The sequence below is a fragment of the Bufo bufo genome, chromosome 1 (genome assembly GCF_905171765.1).
Source record: "Bufo bufo chromosome 1, aBufBuf1.1, whole genome shotgun sequence".
Lineage (NCBI taxonomy): Eukaryota > Metazoa > Chordata > Amphibia > Anura > Bufonidae > Bufo > Bufo bufo.
The window spans coordinates 423,058,343-423,077,897 of record NC_053389.1 but is presented as its reverse complement, the minus strand read 5'-3'; the positions used below and the strand labels follow the sequence as shown (position 1 = coordinate 423,077,897).

The window sequence follows — 19,555 nt, the reverse complement described above, 5'->3', positions numbered from 1 at the left end:
ATGTACCTGGCTAGCGGCTGTGAGGAGGTCTCGAGCGGCCCATCTGGACATCGGCCCACTGGGAAATTTCCCTGTATGGCCAATCCATCCCTGCTCAAGAATTATAATGAATAATTAGAAAATAATGTATAAAGGAAATGGCTTTATATATGGCTTGGAATTATAGACCCCATAGCAAACATCCAGCAGGGACCCATCCCCAGTTGGGATAAAACATGTTATTAAGAAAGCTAATTCCCACTATAATTCATAATATCAGTAAGTTTTCAGATTCCAAAGATCATGCATGTCACTAGAAAGGTATACATCCATATGCTAATACTTTACATTGGTTAAAATAATGCCCACAAAGTTATTGAAAAATCACAAAAGGTGCAATAATAGCCAGTGCACACAAAAAAAAAGAACTGCATCAATGTAGAAATATTTAAGAAGGGAACTTAATGGAAGCTGAAAAAATTCTGTGTTCCGTGATTGCCCCCTGGTGGCAGCTGCAGTCAAACACTAATTGAATGACTTGGGGTACTTTCACACTAACGTTAAAGTTTTCCGGTATTGAGTTCCGTCACGGGGGCTCAATACCCGAAAAAAAAAACGCTTTGGTTTTATCCTAATACATTCTGAATGGAAAGCAATCCATTCAGTATGCATCAGGATGTCTTCAGTTCAGTCATTTTTACGGTATTTGGCCAGGGAAAATACTGCAGCGGTATTTTCTCCGACCAAAATTTCTGAACACTTGCCGGAATGCCGAATCTGGCTTTAATTTCCATTGAAATGTATTAATGCCGGATCCGGTACCAAGTGTTCTGGAATCTGCTCATGCGAAGACCTTTAAAAATGTGAAAAAAATAAATACCAGATCCGTTTTTCCGGATGACATCGGAGAGACGGATCCGGTGTTTTAATGCATTTGTCAGCCGCATCGGATTTGGAAACAAATGCTATCCGTTTGCATACGGATTTCCGGATCCGGCAAGCAGTTCCGTCAACGGAACTGCCTGCCGGAATCCAACAACGCAAGTGTGAAAGTACCCTAAAGCAGTTGCTAATCCTGTTCCCACCACTTTCCCCATAATAGTAGGTCTGCCTAGGGTAGATACAGCCATGCAAGATGTGGCGGTATTCAACCAACTCATTAGTCATCTAAATGTGCTGTACTAAGATTGTCCACTTGGTGGGGCTATAGCTCTAACCTCACCCAACTCACTATTTTATTGAAAAAAATAGAGGTCTAGATTTTTGACTTTTGTGTATTGTTATAATCAAAAATATGTGTTGTCCAAAATATTAATGAGCATGCACTGAGATTTTTTGGATAACAGAAATATTAACAGATGGCAACATTTTTATGTTTTGCTGGTTTCTAATGCTTCTATAAAAATAGAATTCTGCCTAGCACTACCATTTAACATCAGTCTCTGCAGACTGTAAGAATTAGGGTTCTCACAGGCATACATGGACTGATAGAAATCAGATTTTTTTTCCCTAGGAAAATGCTTTTGTTTTCTTCTTCCAGACTTTCAGCGTCTAAATTGCCAAAGCTATTAAATGTAAATGACATCATGAAACGGCTCATAAAATAATCGTGATTTGCCTGATTGTTTGCAGTGCAAATCTGGATGGCAAAGGACAAGATCCCTTTAAAACATCAAGTTAATTGTGTCATCAAGTGGTCTAAATGATTACATATGTTGCATGCCAGGACCTACTTCCTCTGTACATGGTTCATCGCGAACATTCGGGAAAACAGTAAAGCTTGTTGTAGTGAAATGCCGTCTTGAATGTAAATCTAACATACACTGATCACATGAGTACTTCTAGATTACCAGGCCACCAGCAAAGGAGATTCAAGAAGAGATTAGAGAATAAGATGTTAAACTATCAGTCTAAAAAAAGTTATATAGCCACTAAACATTGAACGGCACTGTGCTTGGGAAGGTGTGATGAAGCTTCCAGGAGCTGATCAGTTGGGATGCTGGGAGTTGAACCCCCAATGATCAGATATTGATTGCCTGTGCCTTTAAAGGCATCTGTCAGCAGATTTGTACCTATGAAACTGGCTGATCGTGCACTTGACAGCTGAAGGCATCTGTGTTGGTCCCATTTTCATATGCGCCTGCGTTGCTGAGAAAAATATTTATATATATATGCAAATAAGCCTCTAGGAGAAACAAGGGTGTTGCCGTTACTCCTAGTGGCTCTGCTCTCTTTGCAACTCTGCACTTTGATCGGCAGGGCCCGGCAGTGAAAACGTGACCCTGACTTCTCCCAAAGTTTCGCGCTGCGCTGTGCGCTTCAGTATCCCGCACAGGCTTACCAGCAGTTCTCTTCTGTAATGCAAGCCTCTTTCCTGTACTGTTCCTGCGCCGGATACTGAAGCACATGGCTCAGTGTGAGACTTTAGAAGTCAGGGCCAGGCGTGATCACGTTTGCACTGCATGGCCCTCCTACTCAAAATGCAGAGAGAGCAGAGCTTCTAGGTGTAACAGCAACGCCCCCATTGCTCCTAGAGGCTCATTTACATATAATAAAACATCATTTTTCTCAGCAATGTGGGCACATATGAACATGGGACCAACACAGATGCCTTCAGCTGCCAAGCGCACATGTAACAGGTCAGCCAGTTTTATAGGTACAAATCTGCTGACAGATGCCCTTTAAGCTAATGAAACAGGCACCCTACTGATCTGAAGAGTAGCCTTGCACAGGTATCATGTAGGCCTAAAGATTTTTCCATTAGTCTGAGAGTACTCCATTTCTTCTGCAAAGCGTGTGACTGCATACTTGAAACCACCATTATCATATTTGTATTGAATTCCTCCAGGGGTAAGGATTTATTATTTCTTAGTGAGGATGAGAAGATTTCCCTTAATTCCTTTGATGAAGATGCTCAGAAAGGCCCGGTGGAGCTACTGAGCAGCTTGGCTCAGACAGACATCAGCTCGGTGTACAGACTGGGTGAGTTCTGTGATATATTACTATTGATTACAGATGTACCCTTGAGCGGCGAGGAGGAACAAAGCGGATGTTGATGGGATTGACAATATAATATTTAGCTTAGCAGCATATTGACAGACGAATAACAATATATCATTACCGTTGTACTGTTAGGGGACCCTGCCGCTCTCCTTATCTAATCCTCTGCCTGTTCATTTCCTTTCATTCACCTCCTCACATCACGACACAGCTTTTATCACAGGAAGCACTGTCGCACAGACCATACACTGCACTAAAGATTTCAGCAGGACTTTGGCAAATGTTAAATGGTTTGTCTCATCTGTAAATTTCTTAACATCTTAATATCTTGAAGGGAAGGTCCAGATTACAGAGCCAATACAAAGGGCAGCTCCCACCAGGGCTGGGACTAAGTATTTTGGTTGACCTAGGCAGATTAAGTAAATTACACCCCTTGAGTTAAATTCATTAAAAACAACTTCACTTGCTAATAAAAGAGATTCTAACACAAAAAAATTGTGCCACCTCCTCTCCCCTTGTGGCAAGATGGCGCCCTAGGTGGTCGATTACTCCTCATCCTGGTTCTCAAGCTGGTGGACCCAGTATCACCTGGTATTACATGATCATTGAATTATTTAAAGGTCTATCTCTATAGTGAATGAGTGGGAGCAAGGAGCTAAAGGTGGCCAATGGATGTCAACTGGGTACAAGGAGGTCGCCAGAAGGGACAACTCATTTCAATTCAACATGTTTTTGAATGGGTCAATTGTGTGTGACAGTCTATTGACAGAATACAGGAATGTGAAAGTCCCCTGTCTTGTAATTACATTTTCATCTCAGTTAAAATAGTATAAATGGCTGCAACCTTAAAAAGGCTGTCCTGAAAACATTAGGCACCCATCCAAAGAAGATTCATAGAAGTAAATGGAGTGGTGGTCATGCATGTGCTCTACTGCAACATTTGCTCAAGGTGCTTGGCAACCCGTTCATTGTGATTGGTGAATGGGGGTGCCAGTGTTAGACCCCCAGCGATCACCTCAACTGAGGGCCAGTCAAGTCATTGCCGCAAGCTCTGTTTGAGTGGAAGATGAAAGTAATTATGGATCTGGCTCCAATGATTATTCACAGTGGCAATCCTCAAACCAATGCTCCCTAGGGCCAGGGAGAGTGATAGAAGGTTGTACCCTTTCTTTCCTCGGGGCACACCCTGATGTTGAGGCTCCTGCCTGATGATAGCTGGCGTGCCCTTGGTGTAATAAGTGTTATACGGGTGCAAGGCAGGATATATAGGTGCAGTGACCTGCGTATGATGCTGGAGTTAGACACCAGGCCAGTTATAGGAAAATAAATCTCTCTTTACTTGCAGTGCAGTATGGGAGTTCTAGTACATCCAACAGTATCAAAACACAGTTCAATATAATTTGCAGTGAAAATCTCCTCATATAGCAATGTATGGATATAGGCCAGGGTGAGGATTGTAGTACTCCTTCTTCTCTAGATTCTGCCAGAATCTAAGGTTGGCAATAATACTCCTGGTGGTGCCTGTAATTCCTAAATGAGGGGTACAGGATTGAGATACAGTTGGCCAGGAGCATGTTCAAGTGTGAAAGGTGTATTAGCCATGTCCCTCTCAATAAAGTCTCGATCAGCCTTTAATGGGTTCTACAGTTTCATTTTAACTGATGATCTATCCTCTGAATAGATCATCAGCATCTGATCGGCGGGGGTCCGACACCCGGGACCCCCGCCGATCAGCTGTTTGAGAAGGCAGCGGCGCTCCAGCAGCGCCCCGGCCTTCTCACTGTTTACCGCTGGCCCAGTGACATCACAACTTGTATCAACTGGCCTGGGAGCGGCTAAGCTCTGTTCACTTTGAATGGAGCTTAGCCCCGCCCAGGCTAGTTGATACTAGTTGGGACGTCACTGGGCCAGCGGTAAACAGTGAGAAGACCACGGCGCTGCTGGAGCACAACTGCCTTCTCAAACAGCTGATCGGCGGGGGTCCAGGGTGTCGGACCCCCGACGATCAGATGCTGATGATCTATCCAGAGGATAGATCATCAGTTAAAACAAACTGAAGAACCCCGTTAAGCAGCAAATAACTGACACCAATGCTCAGCTATTCAGATTTTGGATCTTCTTAGTTGTTTTTGTCTCTTCCTTTCTGGAGTACTGTAAAATAAATAATTATCTACAGAGATGGTAGAAAAAATTCTCAGAGATGGTCATTCTCTGGAACTTTGGCTTAGTCCTGTGAATAGTGGAGCACATGTAGCTTCTTCTCACTTCCTCTGCTAACTCTAGACTGACTAACAAGGAGCTATGCCCACACCTAACTGCCGATTTAGGATTGCTAACCCTGACTCATCCATGGTTCATTGCATATATAAAAAAAGAAGAAGAAAACCAAACAAAAGCAGCCCTAAAATAAAGAATCATGTGTGGGAACATAACTACAAAACTAAACTACAGAGACCACACATGTAATACAAAAACCTTCTTTATTGTGTCATATCCAAGACATACAATATATGCATATAGAAAAGTAATAAATAAAAAGCAGTGCAGATCAACGCTGTGAGAATGATAGCCCCACCGGGCTCTAGGTCCGCATGTATTATATTAGTCCATCTCACTTAAGGATATATGGTTAGTAATGTTAAACATTCAACCAGTAATACAGAGATGTAAACTGAATCACCAGTGCCATATTAGCAAAAGAAATAGTATTAGAATCCAATCCCCTACACTTTATCATATTATCATAGACATTAATTTATAATAGGGAAGTGATCAGACCAAACTACTATGCTAATAATCCAGAAATCTGGATGGCCTTCCTGGTTAGAATAGAACCAGATGGCACAAAAGAGAAAAGTTAAAGAGCACTGAGATAAATGAGATAAACATACCAGGAGAAGGGGAGGATGGGGGGCAGAAAAACCCTGATGTATGCTTCGCCTCGCTTCCTCTGGGCGCGTATTATTATTGGGCTATCATTCTCACAGCGTTGATCTGCACTGCTTTTTATTTATTACTTTTCTATATGCATGTATTGTATGTCTTGGATATGACACAATAAGGAAGGCTTTTGTATTACATGTGTGGTCTCCAGAGCCGTCTTTAATATTGATTGGACCATGGGCAAAAATTTACTTGGGCCCCCTGGATCCCGCCTTCCCACACCTTAGCAGGCAATCACGCCCTCCACCAAAACACACACACAAAAAATCCACACATCTGGTAGAGTCCAGTGAATGACTGTAAATACTTCCAGTTCTGAAGACTCCAGCGGCTCAGGATTAGTGCTCTGGGCAGCTGGGCTCAGGCTGGAAGTGGTCACCGCTCTGCAGGAAGGAGACCAGGGCTCGGCTCACCCTAGTGTTACAGTGCACCCCAGCACCCCACAGTATGCAATATAGCACCCTTTAGTATACAGCAACCCACAGTATGCAGTATAGCACCCTATAGTATACAGCACCACACAGTATGCAGTATAGCACCTCACACTATACAGTACCCCACAGTATATAGTAGAGCAGTATAGCAGCCCACAGTATACAGCACCCCACAGTATACAGTAGAGCAGTATAGCACCTCACCATATACAGCACCCCAAACTATACACGATACAGCACCCCACACTATACAGCCCCCCACACTTTACAGTACAGAAGTATAGCACTCCACAATATACAGCACCCACAGTATACAGCCCCCCACAGTATACAGTACAGCAGTATAGCACTCCACAATATACAGCACCCACAGTATACAGTATACAGCCCCCCACAGTATACAGGCCCCAACACTATACAGCACCCCACTATACAGTAGTTTACAGTATATTAGCATAACAACCCCTGTCACCTTTTTCTGATGTAATCTTCACAAAAAAAGCTCCACAGTTAAGGCAAACTTCTACAGCAACACTCCTGGTAGAAAGGACCTTGATGACCTCATAGCCATGTGACCAGTAATATTGCTAGGTTATTGGTCACATGGTGATGATGTCATCTAAGGTCCTAGAGAATCACAGCTCTCACAGTACGCTGCCTGGAGTGCCGGCAGGCATGGCATGGCAGCACCCCCTGTGTAGCTGACAGCCTGACACCCGGGGCAGTGGCCAGCAGGGCTCAAGAGGCAGCTGCTTTGGGTCCCCTAGGAGCAACTGGACCCGGGGCAGCTTCCCCTTTTTCCCCTTGTTAAAGACTGCCCTGGTGGTCTCTGTAGTTTGGTTTTATATATAAAAAACAGCAAAAGGTAATAGTAGATATGCTTCTGGTGGTACAGGACCCTAGGCAACACCTATATCTTTTCAACAAGTATTAGTGAGAAATTAGTGATAAATTAGTGTCCATGCCTGGTTCCTCCATGCTTGGTGACATTGTGCAAATGTAAAAAACGTTTTGGCACAGATTATTAGGTCTACATAACATTTTGATCCTACAACATCAAACCAGAGGCTAACAAGGCCTTGCATTTGGTGATGTCTGTGAATATTTGGTAATATTCCAAAGGAGCTCTAAAAAATGAAAGGTGGAATCTGATTGGTTGTTATGGGCAACTAAGGCAGTTTTCCTTTACACTAGTTTTGATAAATCTCCCCAATGTGTAAAGCATAATACATAGCTTGCACACATGGAGTCATATAATGTTTACAATCACATGTAGTATTGTTACTAATCTTTGCCATTTTTGCAGATGGTCTTGATCCAGTTGAAATATATCTGAAATCGCCTCCAGGTAAGATATATTATGAAATAATAGATGTAAATATAATTTTCTGATACTAGAATTTAGTTTTAATCTTATAAAAGGAAAATGTGTGTGTATGTACACTGTTATTATAACCACAGCTCACGGACATAGCAAGTAGGGCATGTAAATAAGCGTATACAATATTAATCAATGAATATAGAAAAGGGACCAGTGTAACCAAACCAAAGTTTATTTCTAAAGATTTGTTCCCCTAGGAAATTTCAGTCCTCCAACAATTACTAGTAAACATCTGTATCGACCCTTCATTCTTTTCTTCAGTTTGAGTTTAATTTTATGTTATATACAGTATATCTAAAGTGTAACTGTATAACCCTTTTAGGGTCAGTCCATTTTCCAACTTTTTTTCCGATTCCACTATTTACTTCTCGCCTTTCCAGAGTCATAAAATTTTTATTTTTCGGTTCACATAGCTGTATGAGGGCTTGTTTTTTTGCAGGACAAGTTTTTTCTAATGGCACCATTTAATATTGAATACAATGAAGTGGGAAACTGAAAAAAAATTCAAAATGGGGGGGAATTGGAAAAAATTCCACCACAGGATTTTGTTTCTACAGCTTTCCCAGTGCAGTAAAATCGACCTGTTACGATCATTCTCTGGGTCAGAACAATTACAGCCACATCACATTCATATAGTCTTTCCTGTGTTTTAATATTGAAAATAGCAACAACTTTGGAACAAATTATTTTTTTCTCTTTATCGCCATATTCTGAGCCCCATAAGTTTTTTGTAGGACTCCTTTTTGGTGGTGATCTGTTGTTTTATTGATACCATTTTGGAGTGTGTATGGCTTTTTGATCACTTTTTATTACATTTTTTGGGGGAGTCACCAAAAACTGGTGAATTATCCATTTTGATTATTTTTTTCCATTATGCTGTTCACTGTATGGGATAATTATTTTTATATTTTAATAGTATGGTTGTTTTCTGACAAGGTGTTGCCTGTGATATTTTATTTATTTTTTATAAATTTTGGGGAAAGGGGAAACTTTTTTTTCTTTTTTTTTTTTTTTGTTAGCCCCCAAGAGGACCCGAACTTTCAATCATTAGATTGTATGCCTTTTTTTTTTATTCAGTAATGGAATTTAATACTGTATATTACTGAACAGAAAATTCCAATGCAGTGCGACTACCTGCAGACCTGCATTGGAATATATCTGTAATAGGCCTCTTAGGCTTGTACTGGTTTAGGCCTATTACCAGTAAGGAATGCCTTCCTTAATCTCAACAAGGGGAATGTGATCCTGCCCCAGGAGTGCAAGGCTCACGGTTTTCCGCTGTCAGATATTGTGGTCACATCAAGGGGTTACATTTTTGCTGTCAGTGTTATCGTCAATCAGAGACATTAACCCCAGGTGTCTGCTGTTCAAAACAGCAAGAAACTAGCCACTATGGAGCCCGGTGGGGTCAGGACTAATAATAATAATAAATAATAAAATGTATTTATATAGCGCCACCATATTCCGCAGCGCTTTACAAATTCATAGGGTTCATGTACAAAGCAAAAGTAACTGGCTAATATGTTACTGAAACACTAGTCAGGGCGCTGCTCGCAAGAGCTTACAATCTATGAGGAATTGGGGGTGACACATAAGGTAGTTGACTGTGATAAGTAGGATTTGAGCCATTATTGAACTGACAGGAGTGGTGCCGGCCAATCTGCTTCGGGTTTGGGACTACTAGAGGATCGAGTTTAGGCCAGAGAAGTTGGTGGGGGGAAAGGTTTAGTCTGGGAAAAGTCATTTTAGGTAGCTTGATAAGCCTGCCTGAAAAGATGTGTTTTTAAGGCACGTTTTTAGGTGGAGAAGTTGTGAATTGACCTGGTATTCCGGGGCAGAGTATTCCAGAGAGTAGGTGCAGCATGAGAAAAGTCTTGAAGACGGGAGTGAGAGGGACGAATTATGGAGATTATTAATCTTAGGTCGCTAACAGAACGGAGAGCATGAGTAGGGTAGTAGATGGAGATGAGGGAGGAGATATAAGGAGATGCAGCACTGTGGAGAGCTTTGTGGATGAGGGTGAGAAGTTCGAACTGTATTCTGTGGTGGATGGGCAACCAGTGAAGTGACTGGCATAGACTAGTAGTATCAGAGTAGAGGTTGGATGGATAGATGAGCCTGGCTGCAGCATTTAGAACAGACTGAAGGGGGGAGAGTTTAGTGAGCGGGAGACCGATTAGTAATGCTTTGCAGTAGTCAAGACAAGAATGAATTAAGGCAACAACAAGAGTTTTTGCAGTTTTCACTGTAAGAAAAGGGCGGACTCTGGTGATATTCTTGAGGTGCAGACGACAAGAGCGTGTAAGTGATTGAATATGGGGAACAAAGGAAAGATCGGAGTCAAATATGACCCCAAGACAGCGGGCGTGCTGCCCAGGAGTTATGATAGTGCTGCAGACCGAAATTGAAATATCAAGTTTAGGTGAGTTAGTAGATGGGGGAAAGACAAGAAGTTCAGTTTTTGAGAGGTTACATTTTAGATACAGAGAGGACATGATTTTTTTTTTGCTGTTAGGAGATTGTTAGACACTTTAGTACGGGCAGTTTCTGTCAAGTGAAGAGGGGGCGAAAGGCAGATTGTAAGGGCTCAAGAAGAGAGTTTGCAGAGAGATAACTTATTATGTGAGAGTAGACAAGACGTTCAAGGAGTTTAGAGATGAAGGGGAGGTTAGAAACAGGTCGGTAGTTAGCAGCACAGGTCGGGTCAAGAGATGGTTTCTTTAGTAGTGGGGTTATAATAGAGTGTTTAAAGAGGAGAGAAAGAAACCAGAAGAGAGAGAGAGGTTGAAAATTGTAGTTAGGTGAGTGATGACAGCCGGGGACAGGGACTGGAGGAGGTGTGATAAAAAAGGATCACTGCTACAGGTTGTGGGTCGAGAAGAAGAGAGAAGCCTGGAGACTTCTTCCTCTGTTATAGGGTCAAAAGAAGAGAGAGAGAGCATGTGGAGGAATTAGAGGGAGGAGGATTGAAATTATTTGGGGACTGGGAGATTATTTCCTGCCGGATACTGCCAATCTTGTCTCTGAAGTAAGTGGCCATGCCATCAGCACAGAGGTCAGTGACAGGTTCTGGAACCTTAGGGCTTAGAAGGGAATGAAAAGTGTCAAAGAGTCATTTTGGGTTATATTAGAGAGGTGAAGTACTTTTGTTTGGCAATGTTGAGAGCCGAATTGTATGTTTTGAGCATAAATTTATAATGGAGGAAGTCTGCTGATATTCTCGATTTTCTCCATAAGCGTTCTGCACATCTGGAGCAGCACTGTAGAAAACGTGTTTCAGGTGTGTGCCAGGGTTGCCGTATTCTGTGTCGAGAGGGTCGGATTGATATTGGAGCAACTTCATCTAGAGTGGTTTTGAGGGTCTGGTTGGAATGATTGGCATCCAAGTCTGGACAGGGAAGGGAAGTGATTGGGGTAAGAACTAGTTGTAGGGTGTTAATTGCTGCAGTTAATAGTGTGTAGGTTTCTGTAAGTGTAAAAAGTAGGATTGCCATGAGAAAAGTGAGAGGTCTTTATGGTAAATGAAATAAGATTTTGGTCAGAAAGTGGGAAGGATAAGTTACTAAAGTTTGAGCCTGAGTAGAGATGGTAAAAGACTAGATCAAGTATATTGCCCTGTTCATGCGTGGCAGAGGAAGTAAAGTTGTGATAGGCCAAGAGAGGAGGTTAAAGAAAGTGAGTGGCTGATGGGGAGTTAGGAGCATCAATGGGGATATTAAAATCACCCATAATAAGAGTTGGTGATTCAGAAGATAGGACGTGAGGAAGCCAAGCTGCAAAGTGATCCAGAAATTGGTGGGGGGAGCCTGGGGGACGATAGACAACTACAACTCTCAGGGGGAATGGAAGGAAGAGTCTAATGGTGTGAACCTCAAAAGAGTGGAATGTGAGAGCGGGTACAGGGGAAATGACCTGAAATGTGCACTGTGGAGAAAGTAGTATGCCTACTCCTCCACCGTGCCTGTCATCCGGTCTGGGGGTATGGGAGAAGTGAAGTCCACCATAGGATAGGGCAGCAGGGGAAGCAGTGTCAGAGGGTTGAAGCCAGGTTTATGTAAGGGCCAGCAAGTTCAGAAATTGTGAGAGGAAGAAATCGTGAATTGTGGGTAGTTTGTTTCGAACCGACCATGCGTTCCAGAGTGCGCAGTTAAAAGGGACTGGAGAGGATGTGCAGTTAACATTAATATGATTTTTGGAGTTTCTGTGTGTGGCAAAGGAGAATTTAGCAACAGAGGGTGGGCCCGAATTTGGTAAAATATCCCCTGCAGCTAGTGGCAGTAGAACAGAAAGAGACAGCAAGTGGTTGAAAGATTTATATTGGTGTTTTTTATGCTGCACTGTGGAGGAAGATGGGTCAGTGTAATGTATGAGGGTATAAAGTGTATAGGAACTGAACAAGGGTGAGGGAAGGAGGGACTGATGTGGAGAGAAGGGACAAAGGGTGGACAGTGTGGTTGAATTTGAAAGTAGACAGCCATAGTGATGAGAAGAGCAGCCATAGCCTGAGTGAAACAATAGGGTAGGATACCTGTGCTGTGTGTAACTTTGTTTGAGTAGTACACATAGCATCTCTGTCTCCTGCCCTGTCTAACTGCCATGGCAGGTGTCATGTTTAAAACCTGTACTTTCACCGTACATGTACAGCGGCAGTGTTGAGAGGGTTAAGTCAGATTTTATGTTATGTTTTAAATGAGAGATGAAAAAAGGGATTGCTCCTTAGGCCCCTTTCGCACGAACGATATGGATTAGGTCCGGATGCGTTCAGGGTGCGTTCAGGAAAACTCCACCATTTCGTAAGCAAGTTCAGTCAGTTTTGTTTGCTATTGCATTCAGTTGTTCAGTTTTTATCGCACGGGTGAAATGCACCTTGATGCGTTTTTCACACGCGTGATAGAAAACTGAAGGTTTACAAACAACATCTCTTAGCAACCATCAGTGAAAAACGCATCGCTTCCGCACTTGCTTGCGGAGGCGATGCGTTTTTTCCGCAGCCCCATTCACTTCTATGGGTCCAATGTTGCGTGAAATATGCAGAATATAGATCATGCGCAACGCACAAGTGATGCGTGAAAAACAACGCTCATGTATACAGATCCATTGAAATGAATGGGTCCGGATTCAATGCGGGCACAATGCGTTCGCATCACGCATTGCACCCGTGTGGAAAAAACGCTCGTCTGAAAGGGGCCTAAAGCTTGTGATGCTGACTTACCACCTCCGGACCGCCTAACGCAGATTCGCGTTCCGGAGGTGGCAGCGCTGCGCAGAGTCACGCATATACGCGTCATCTCGCGAGACGTGAGATTTTGCTCAAAGCCGGCCCGCGCATGCGCATCGCGGGCCGGCAAAAATTAAAGAACAAGTTCGTCACCAGCCTGCCAGCAACGATCATTGGCTGGCAGGCTGGTGATTTTCAAAAAATCCAATCACAAGCCATATAACAGATCATATTAGTAAATATGATCTGTTATATGGCTTCTCTGCTCCTCTGCTGGTCCTTTTCGTCGGTTGGATCCAGCAGAGGAGCAGACTGAACTGTGAGTAGCACCAAACACTTCACTGTAGCCCCAGATCACCCCCCTGCACCCCAATTAACCCTTTGATCACCCCTTTGATCGCCCCTGTCAATCACTAGTGAAAGGAAAAAAAGTGATCAGTGTAAACTGTCACTTTTTTTTTTCTCACTGGTATTGACTGTTAGGTTTTAGGGATAGTTTAGGCCCCTTGGTTAGGTAGTTTAGCGTGAGTTAGCGCCCAGCCCACCGCACCGCAGTCACTTATTCTCTGTTTAGCGTATATCGCTAATCAGCATTTGTACTTTTATAGTATCTGTAAGTGATCAAAACTGATCACGGTCAGATCTATAATTGTATTAGTGTCACCTTAGCTCGCCCTCCACCCAAAACGCAGTGTTTGCCCGATCAGGCCTGATCGGTCGCCCACACGTGCGTTCACCCACGCCCGCCCCACCGCAGTGACAAAAAATATATTTTTTTTTGATCACTGCACATTCATTTTACACGCACTGCGGCGATAAAAAAAATCAGTTTTGATATTTTTTATCAACCGCAGCGGCCTCCGGTACTTCGCTAGCCTCCCCTTTGTAAGACAGGCTTGCTTTTTTTCTTGGGTAGTCTCAGGGAATACCCCTAAATTTAGTAGTCCAAAATGTCAAACAGGGGGTATTCTTCTGAAGAGGCCTACAGGATTCTGACCCAGTCGGATGAGGAGTGGGAACCCTCATCTGACGAATCTAGCGGGTCAGAATATGAACCTGTGGAAAGCAGTGGCTCTCTGACCCAAAGTTCGGACGTGGAGGTGGAGGTCCCTGATAGCACCAGGCGTACCAGGCCCCATGTCGCTAGACCACAGGTTATGCAGGATCCGCTTCAAGAGCAGCAGAGTGGGGCTGTCTCTGCCGGATCACGTGGTGAGGCATACACCAGCAGCGCAGCCCTCCCTGGACCTAGTACCAGCACTGCCGTACAACATGGTGACGTGGCGAGCACCAGAAGGGCAGTTGAAGCTGGTACGGTGGCACGTGCAGTAGTTACCCCGTCGCAGCCACCGCACAGACAGGCCCGTAGAGCCCCTAGAATCCCTGAGGTGCTGGCAAACCCTGATTGGCAGTCACCAACTTCAGCCGCACCATTAGTTCCCCCTTTCACCGCCCAGTCTGGAGTTCGGGTTGAGACGGCTCAAATCGGTTCGGCCCTGGGATTTTTTGAGCTGTTCTTGACTGCGGAGCTCTTGGACTTAGTCGTGGCAGAGACAAACCGGTATGCCACACAATTTATATCCGCCAACCCGGGAAGCTTTTATGCCCAGCCTTTCCGGTGGAAACCAGTCCAAGTTTCCGAACTTAAAATTTTTTTGGGCCTTCTCCTCAACATGGGTCTAACTAAAAAGCATGAATTGCGGTCATATTGGTCCACGAACCCGATTCATCACATGCCCATGTTCTCTGCTGCTATGTCCAGGGCACGATTTGAGGCCATCCTCCGTTTCCTGCATTTTAGCGACAACACCACCTCCCGTCCCAGAGGCCACCCAGCTTTTGTCCGGCTCCACAAAATTCGGCCCCTCATAGACCACTTCAACCAGAAATTTGCAGATTTGTATACCCCCGAGCAAAACATCTGCGTAGACGAGTCCCTAATACATTTTACCGGGCACCTTGGCTTCAAACAATACATCCCAAGCAAGCATGCCCGGTATGGGGTCAAATTGTATAAGCTCTGTGAAAAGGCTACAGGCTATACCCACAAATTTCGGATCTATGAGGGAAAAGATCAGACCCTGGAGCCGGTCGGTTGCCCTGACTACCTGGGGAGCAGTGGGAAGACAGTCTGGGACTTGGTGTCACCCTTATTCGGCAAGGGGTACCATCTTTATGTGGACAATTTCTACACAAGTGTGGCCCTCTTTAGGCATTTGTTTCTAGAACAGGTTTGCGCCTGTGGCACCGCGCGAACTAGTCGCGTGGGCTTCCCCCAACGGCTCGTTACCACCCGTCTTGCAAGGGGGGAGAGGGCTGCCTTGTGTAACGAAGAACTGCTCGCGGTGAAATGGAGAGACAAGTGTGACGTTTACATGCTCTCCTCCATTCACGCAGACACGACAATACAAATTGAGCGAGCAACCCGTGTCATTGAAAAGCCCCTCTGTGTCCACGACTATAATGCGCTCATGGGAGGGGTGGACTTCAATGACCAAATGTTGTCTCCGTATTTAGTTTCCCTCAGAACCAGACGCTGGTATAAGAAGGTGTCTGTATATTTAATTCAATTGGCGCTGTATAATAGTTTTGTTCTCTACAGTAAGGCTGGGAGAACAGGATCCTTCCTCAAATTCCAGGAAGAGATCATTGAGAACCTCCTGTATCCAGGAGGTTCCGTGGCCCCATCCACCAGTGTAGTTAGCCGTCTACACGAGCGACATTTCCCCAGTGTCGTTCCTGGTACCTCAACCCAACCGTCACCCCGAAAAAGATGTCGTGTCTGTAGCAGGAGTGGAATAAGGCGTGACACCCGCTATTTCTGTCCTGACTGTCCTGACCACCCTGCCCTATGCTTTGGTGAGTGTTTCCGGAAGTACCACACACAGGTACACTTAGCATAGGGATTGCATCTCACAGGACAGGCACACAGGGCTATTAGGGCCCTTTTACTCACAGCTTCTGCAAACCTCTCCTTTCACCTGGGATAAAGTGCATAACGTACTTCGCCACATCTTTGGGCGATTTGCGCTTTGCACATTGTCCCATGGGGAAGGAGAGGTTTGTTCTATAAAGGTAAAAAAAACTAAACAAAAAAAAAAATACCGGTAAGTAAAAAAGTTAATGTTCAGTTAAAAAAGTTAAAAAAAGTTTATATGTTCTGTTCAAAAGTTAATAAATTTATTGCGTTGCGGCCTGGTTTTTTCTTTTTTGTTTTGTTTTATTTACCTTCCAGGTGGACCAACCGATCGACTAGCTGCAGCACTGATGTGCATTCTGACAGAAGCATTGCGCTGCTGTCAGATTACACGCAAGTCGGTGTATGCGGCGCTGCAAGACGAGATTTCTCCTCTGCAGTAAAAGATACGTTTGCCGAGGCATATGAGCTGAGGAGGTGGCGGTGTTCATAGACTTTGGCAAACACTTTGTATATATATATAAAAAAAAAAATCCCGGCAATGATTTATTCATCCACATCGATTGATGTGAATGGAGAAATCTGGTTTGCCAGGGCATACGAGCTAAGTGGGTATGGATGTTGGGCGGAGCTCCTATGTCCTGGCAGACGCCTTTCCCCTCCTTTTTCTTTTTTTGGCAGAGATTTTTTCATCCACATTGGTTCATGCGAATGAAGAAATCTGTGCCATTCATTTTTTTCTTTCAGCCCAGAGGCTGAACGAAAAAAAAAAATCTCATTACCCGTATGCTCAATATAAGGAGAATAGCAGAAACTCCTAATGCTGGCCATACATGTAATGATTGCGGAGACCCTCAAATGCCAGGGCAGTACAAACACCCCACAAATAACACCATTTTGGAAAGAAGACACCCCAAGGTATTCGCTGAGGGGCATATTGAGTCCATGAAAGATTGAAATTTTTGTCCCAAGTTAGCGGAAAGGGAGACTTTGTGAGAAAAAAAATCAAAACAATCAATTTCCGCTAACTTGTGCCCAAAATTTTTTTTTTCAATGAACTCGCCATGCCCCTAATTGAATACCTTGGGGTGTCTTCTTTCCAAAATGGGGTTACATGTGGGGTATTTATACTGCCCTGGCATTTTAGGGGCCCCAAAGCGTGAGAAGAAGTCTGGTATCCAAATGTCTAAAAATGCCCTCCTAAAAGGAATTTGGGCACCTTTGCCCACCTAGGCTGCAAAAAAGTGTCACACATGTGGTATCTCCGTATTCAGGAGAAGTTGGGGAATGTGTTTTGGGGTGTCATTTTACATATACCCATGCTGGGTGAGATAAATATCTTGGTCAAATGCCAACTTTGTATAAAAAAATGGGAAAAGTTGTCTTTTGCCAAGATATTTCTCTCACCCAGCAAGGGTATATGTAAAATGACACCCCAAAACACATTCCCCAACTTCTCCTGAATACGGAGATACCACATGTGTGACACTTTTTTGCAGCCTAGGTGGGCAAAGGGGCCCACATTCCAAAGAGCACCTTTCGGATTTCACTGGTCATTTACCTACTTACTACACATTAGGGCCCCTGGAAAATGCCAGGGCAGTATAACTACCCCACAAGTGACCCCATTTTGGAAAGAAGACACCCCAAGGTATTCCGTGAGGGGCATGGCAAGTTCCTAGAATTTTTTATTTTTTGTCACAAGTTAGTGGAAAATGATGATTTTTTCTTTTTTTTTTTCTTACAAAGTCTCATATTCCACTAACTTGTGACAAAAAATAAAAACTTCCAAGAACTCACTATGCCCATCAGCGAATACCTTGGGGTGTCTTCTTTCCAAAATGGGGTCACTTGTGGGGTAGTTAGACTGCCCTGGCATTCTAGGGGCCCAAATGTGTGGTAAGGAGTTTAAAATCAAATTCAGTAAAAAATGACCAGTGAAATCCGAAAGGTGCTCTTTGGAATATGGGCCCCTTTGCCCACCTAGGCTGCAAAAAAGTGTCACACATCTGGTATCTCCGTATTCAGGAGAAGTTGGGGAATGTGTTTTGGGGTGTCATTTTACATATACCCATGCTGGGTGAGATAAATATCTTGGTCAAATGCCAACTTTGTATAAAAAAATGGGAAAAGTTGTCTTTTGCCAAGATATTTCTCTCACCCAGCAAGGGTATATGTAAAATGACACCCCAAAACACATTCCCCAACTTCTCCTGAATACGGAGATACCACATGTGTGACACTTTTTTGCAGCCTAGGTGGGCAAAGGGGCCCACATTCCAAAGAGCACCTTTCGGATTTCACTGGTCATTTACCTACTTACTACACATTAGGGCCCCTGGAAAATGCCAGGGCAGTATAACTACCCCACAAGTGACCCCATTTTGGAAAGAAGACACCCCAAGGTATTCCGTGAGGGGCATGGCAAGTTCCTAGAATTTTTAATTTTTTGTCACAAGTTAGTGGAAAATGATGATTTTTTCTTTTTTTTTTTCTTACAAAGTCTCATATTCCACTAACTTGTGACAAAAAAATAAAAACTTCCAAGAACTCACTATGCCCATCAGCGAATACCTTGGGGTGTCTTCTTTCCAAAATGGGGTCACTTGTGGGGTAGTTAGACTGCCCTGGCATTCTAGGGGCCCAAATGTGTGGTAAGGAGTTTGAAATCAAATTCAGTAAAAAATGACCAGTGAAATCCGAAAGGTGCTCTTTGGAATATGGGCCCCTTTGCCCACCTAGGCTGCAAAAAAGTGTCACACATCTGGTATCTCCGTATTCAGGAGAAGTTGGGGAATGTGTTTTGGGGTGTCATTTTACATATACCCATGCTGGGTGAGATAAATATCTTGGTCAAATGCCAACTTTGTATAAAAAAATGGGAAAAGTTGTCTTTTGCCAAGATATTTCTCTCACCCAGCATGGGTATATGTAAAATGACACCCCAAAACACATTCCCCAACTTCTCCTGAATACGGAGATACCAGATGTGTGACACTTTTTTGCAGCCTAGGTGGGCAAAGGGGCCCATATTCCAAAGAGCACCTTTCGGATTTCACTGGTCATTTTTTACAGAATTTGATTTCAAACTCCTTACCACACATTTGGGCCCCTAGAATGCCAGGGCAGTATAACTACCGCACAAGTGACCCCATTTTGGAAAGAAGACACCCCAAGGTATTCGCTGATGGGCATAGTGAGTTCATGGAAGTTTTTATTTTTTGTCACAAGTTAGTGGAATTTGAGACTTTGTAAGAAAAAAAAAATAATAATAAATCATCATTTTCCGCTAACTTGTGACAAAAAATAAAAAGTTCTATGAACTCACTATGCCCATCAGCGAATACCTTAGGGTGTCTACTTTCCGAAATGGGGTCATTTGTGGGGTGTTTGTACTGTCTGGGCATTGTAGAACCTCAGGAAACATGACAGGTGCTCAGAAAGTCAGAGCTGCTTCAAAAAGCGGAAATTCACATTTTTGTACCATAATTTGTAAATGCTATAACTTTTACCCAAACCATTTTTTTTTTACCCAAACATTTTTTTTTTATCAAAAACATGTAGAACAATAAATTTAGAGCAAAATTTATATATGGATGTCGTTTTTTTTTGCAAAATTTTACAACTGAAAGTGAAAAATGTCATTTTTTTGCAAAAAAATCGTTAAATTTCGATTAATAACA

At 43.4% G+C, this 19,555-nt stretch overlaps 1 protein-coding gene across 5 annotated transcripts in view; it reads left to right on the top strand.

The window, feature by feature from the left end:
• Window positions 1-19,555, top strand: part of SH3TC2 (SH3 domain and tetratricopeptide repeats 2) — a 114,489-nt gene that overhangs the window by 63,771 nt on the left and 31,163 nt on the right. For 4 of the 5 annotated variants that reach the window (XM_040406420.1, XM_040406413.1, XM_040406398.1 and 1 more), the window contains 2 exons: window positions 2,828-2,961; window positions 7,663-7,704. In XM_040406420.1, coding sequence (XP_040262354.1) covers window positions 2,828-2,961; window positions 7,663-7,704 — 176 coding nt within the window. The remainder of the gene's footprint in view (window positions 1-2,827; window positions 2,962-7,662; window positions 7,705-19,555) is intronic. The other variant, XM_040406406.1, reaches the window with a different exon arrangement.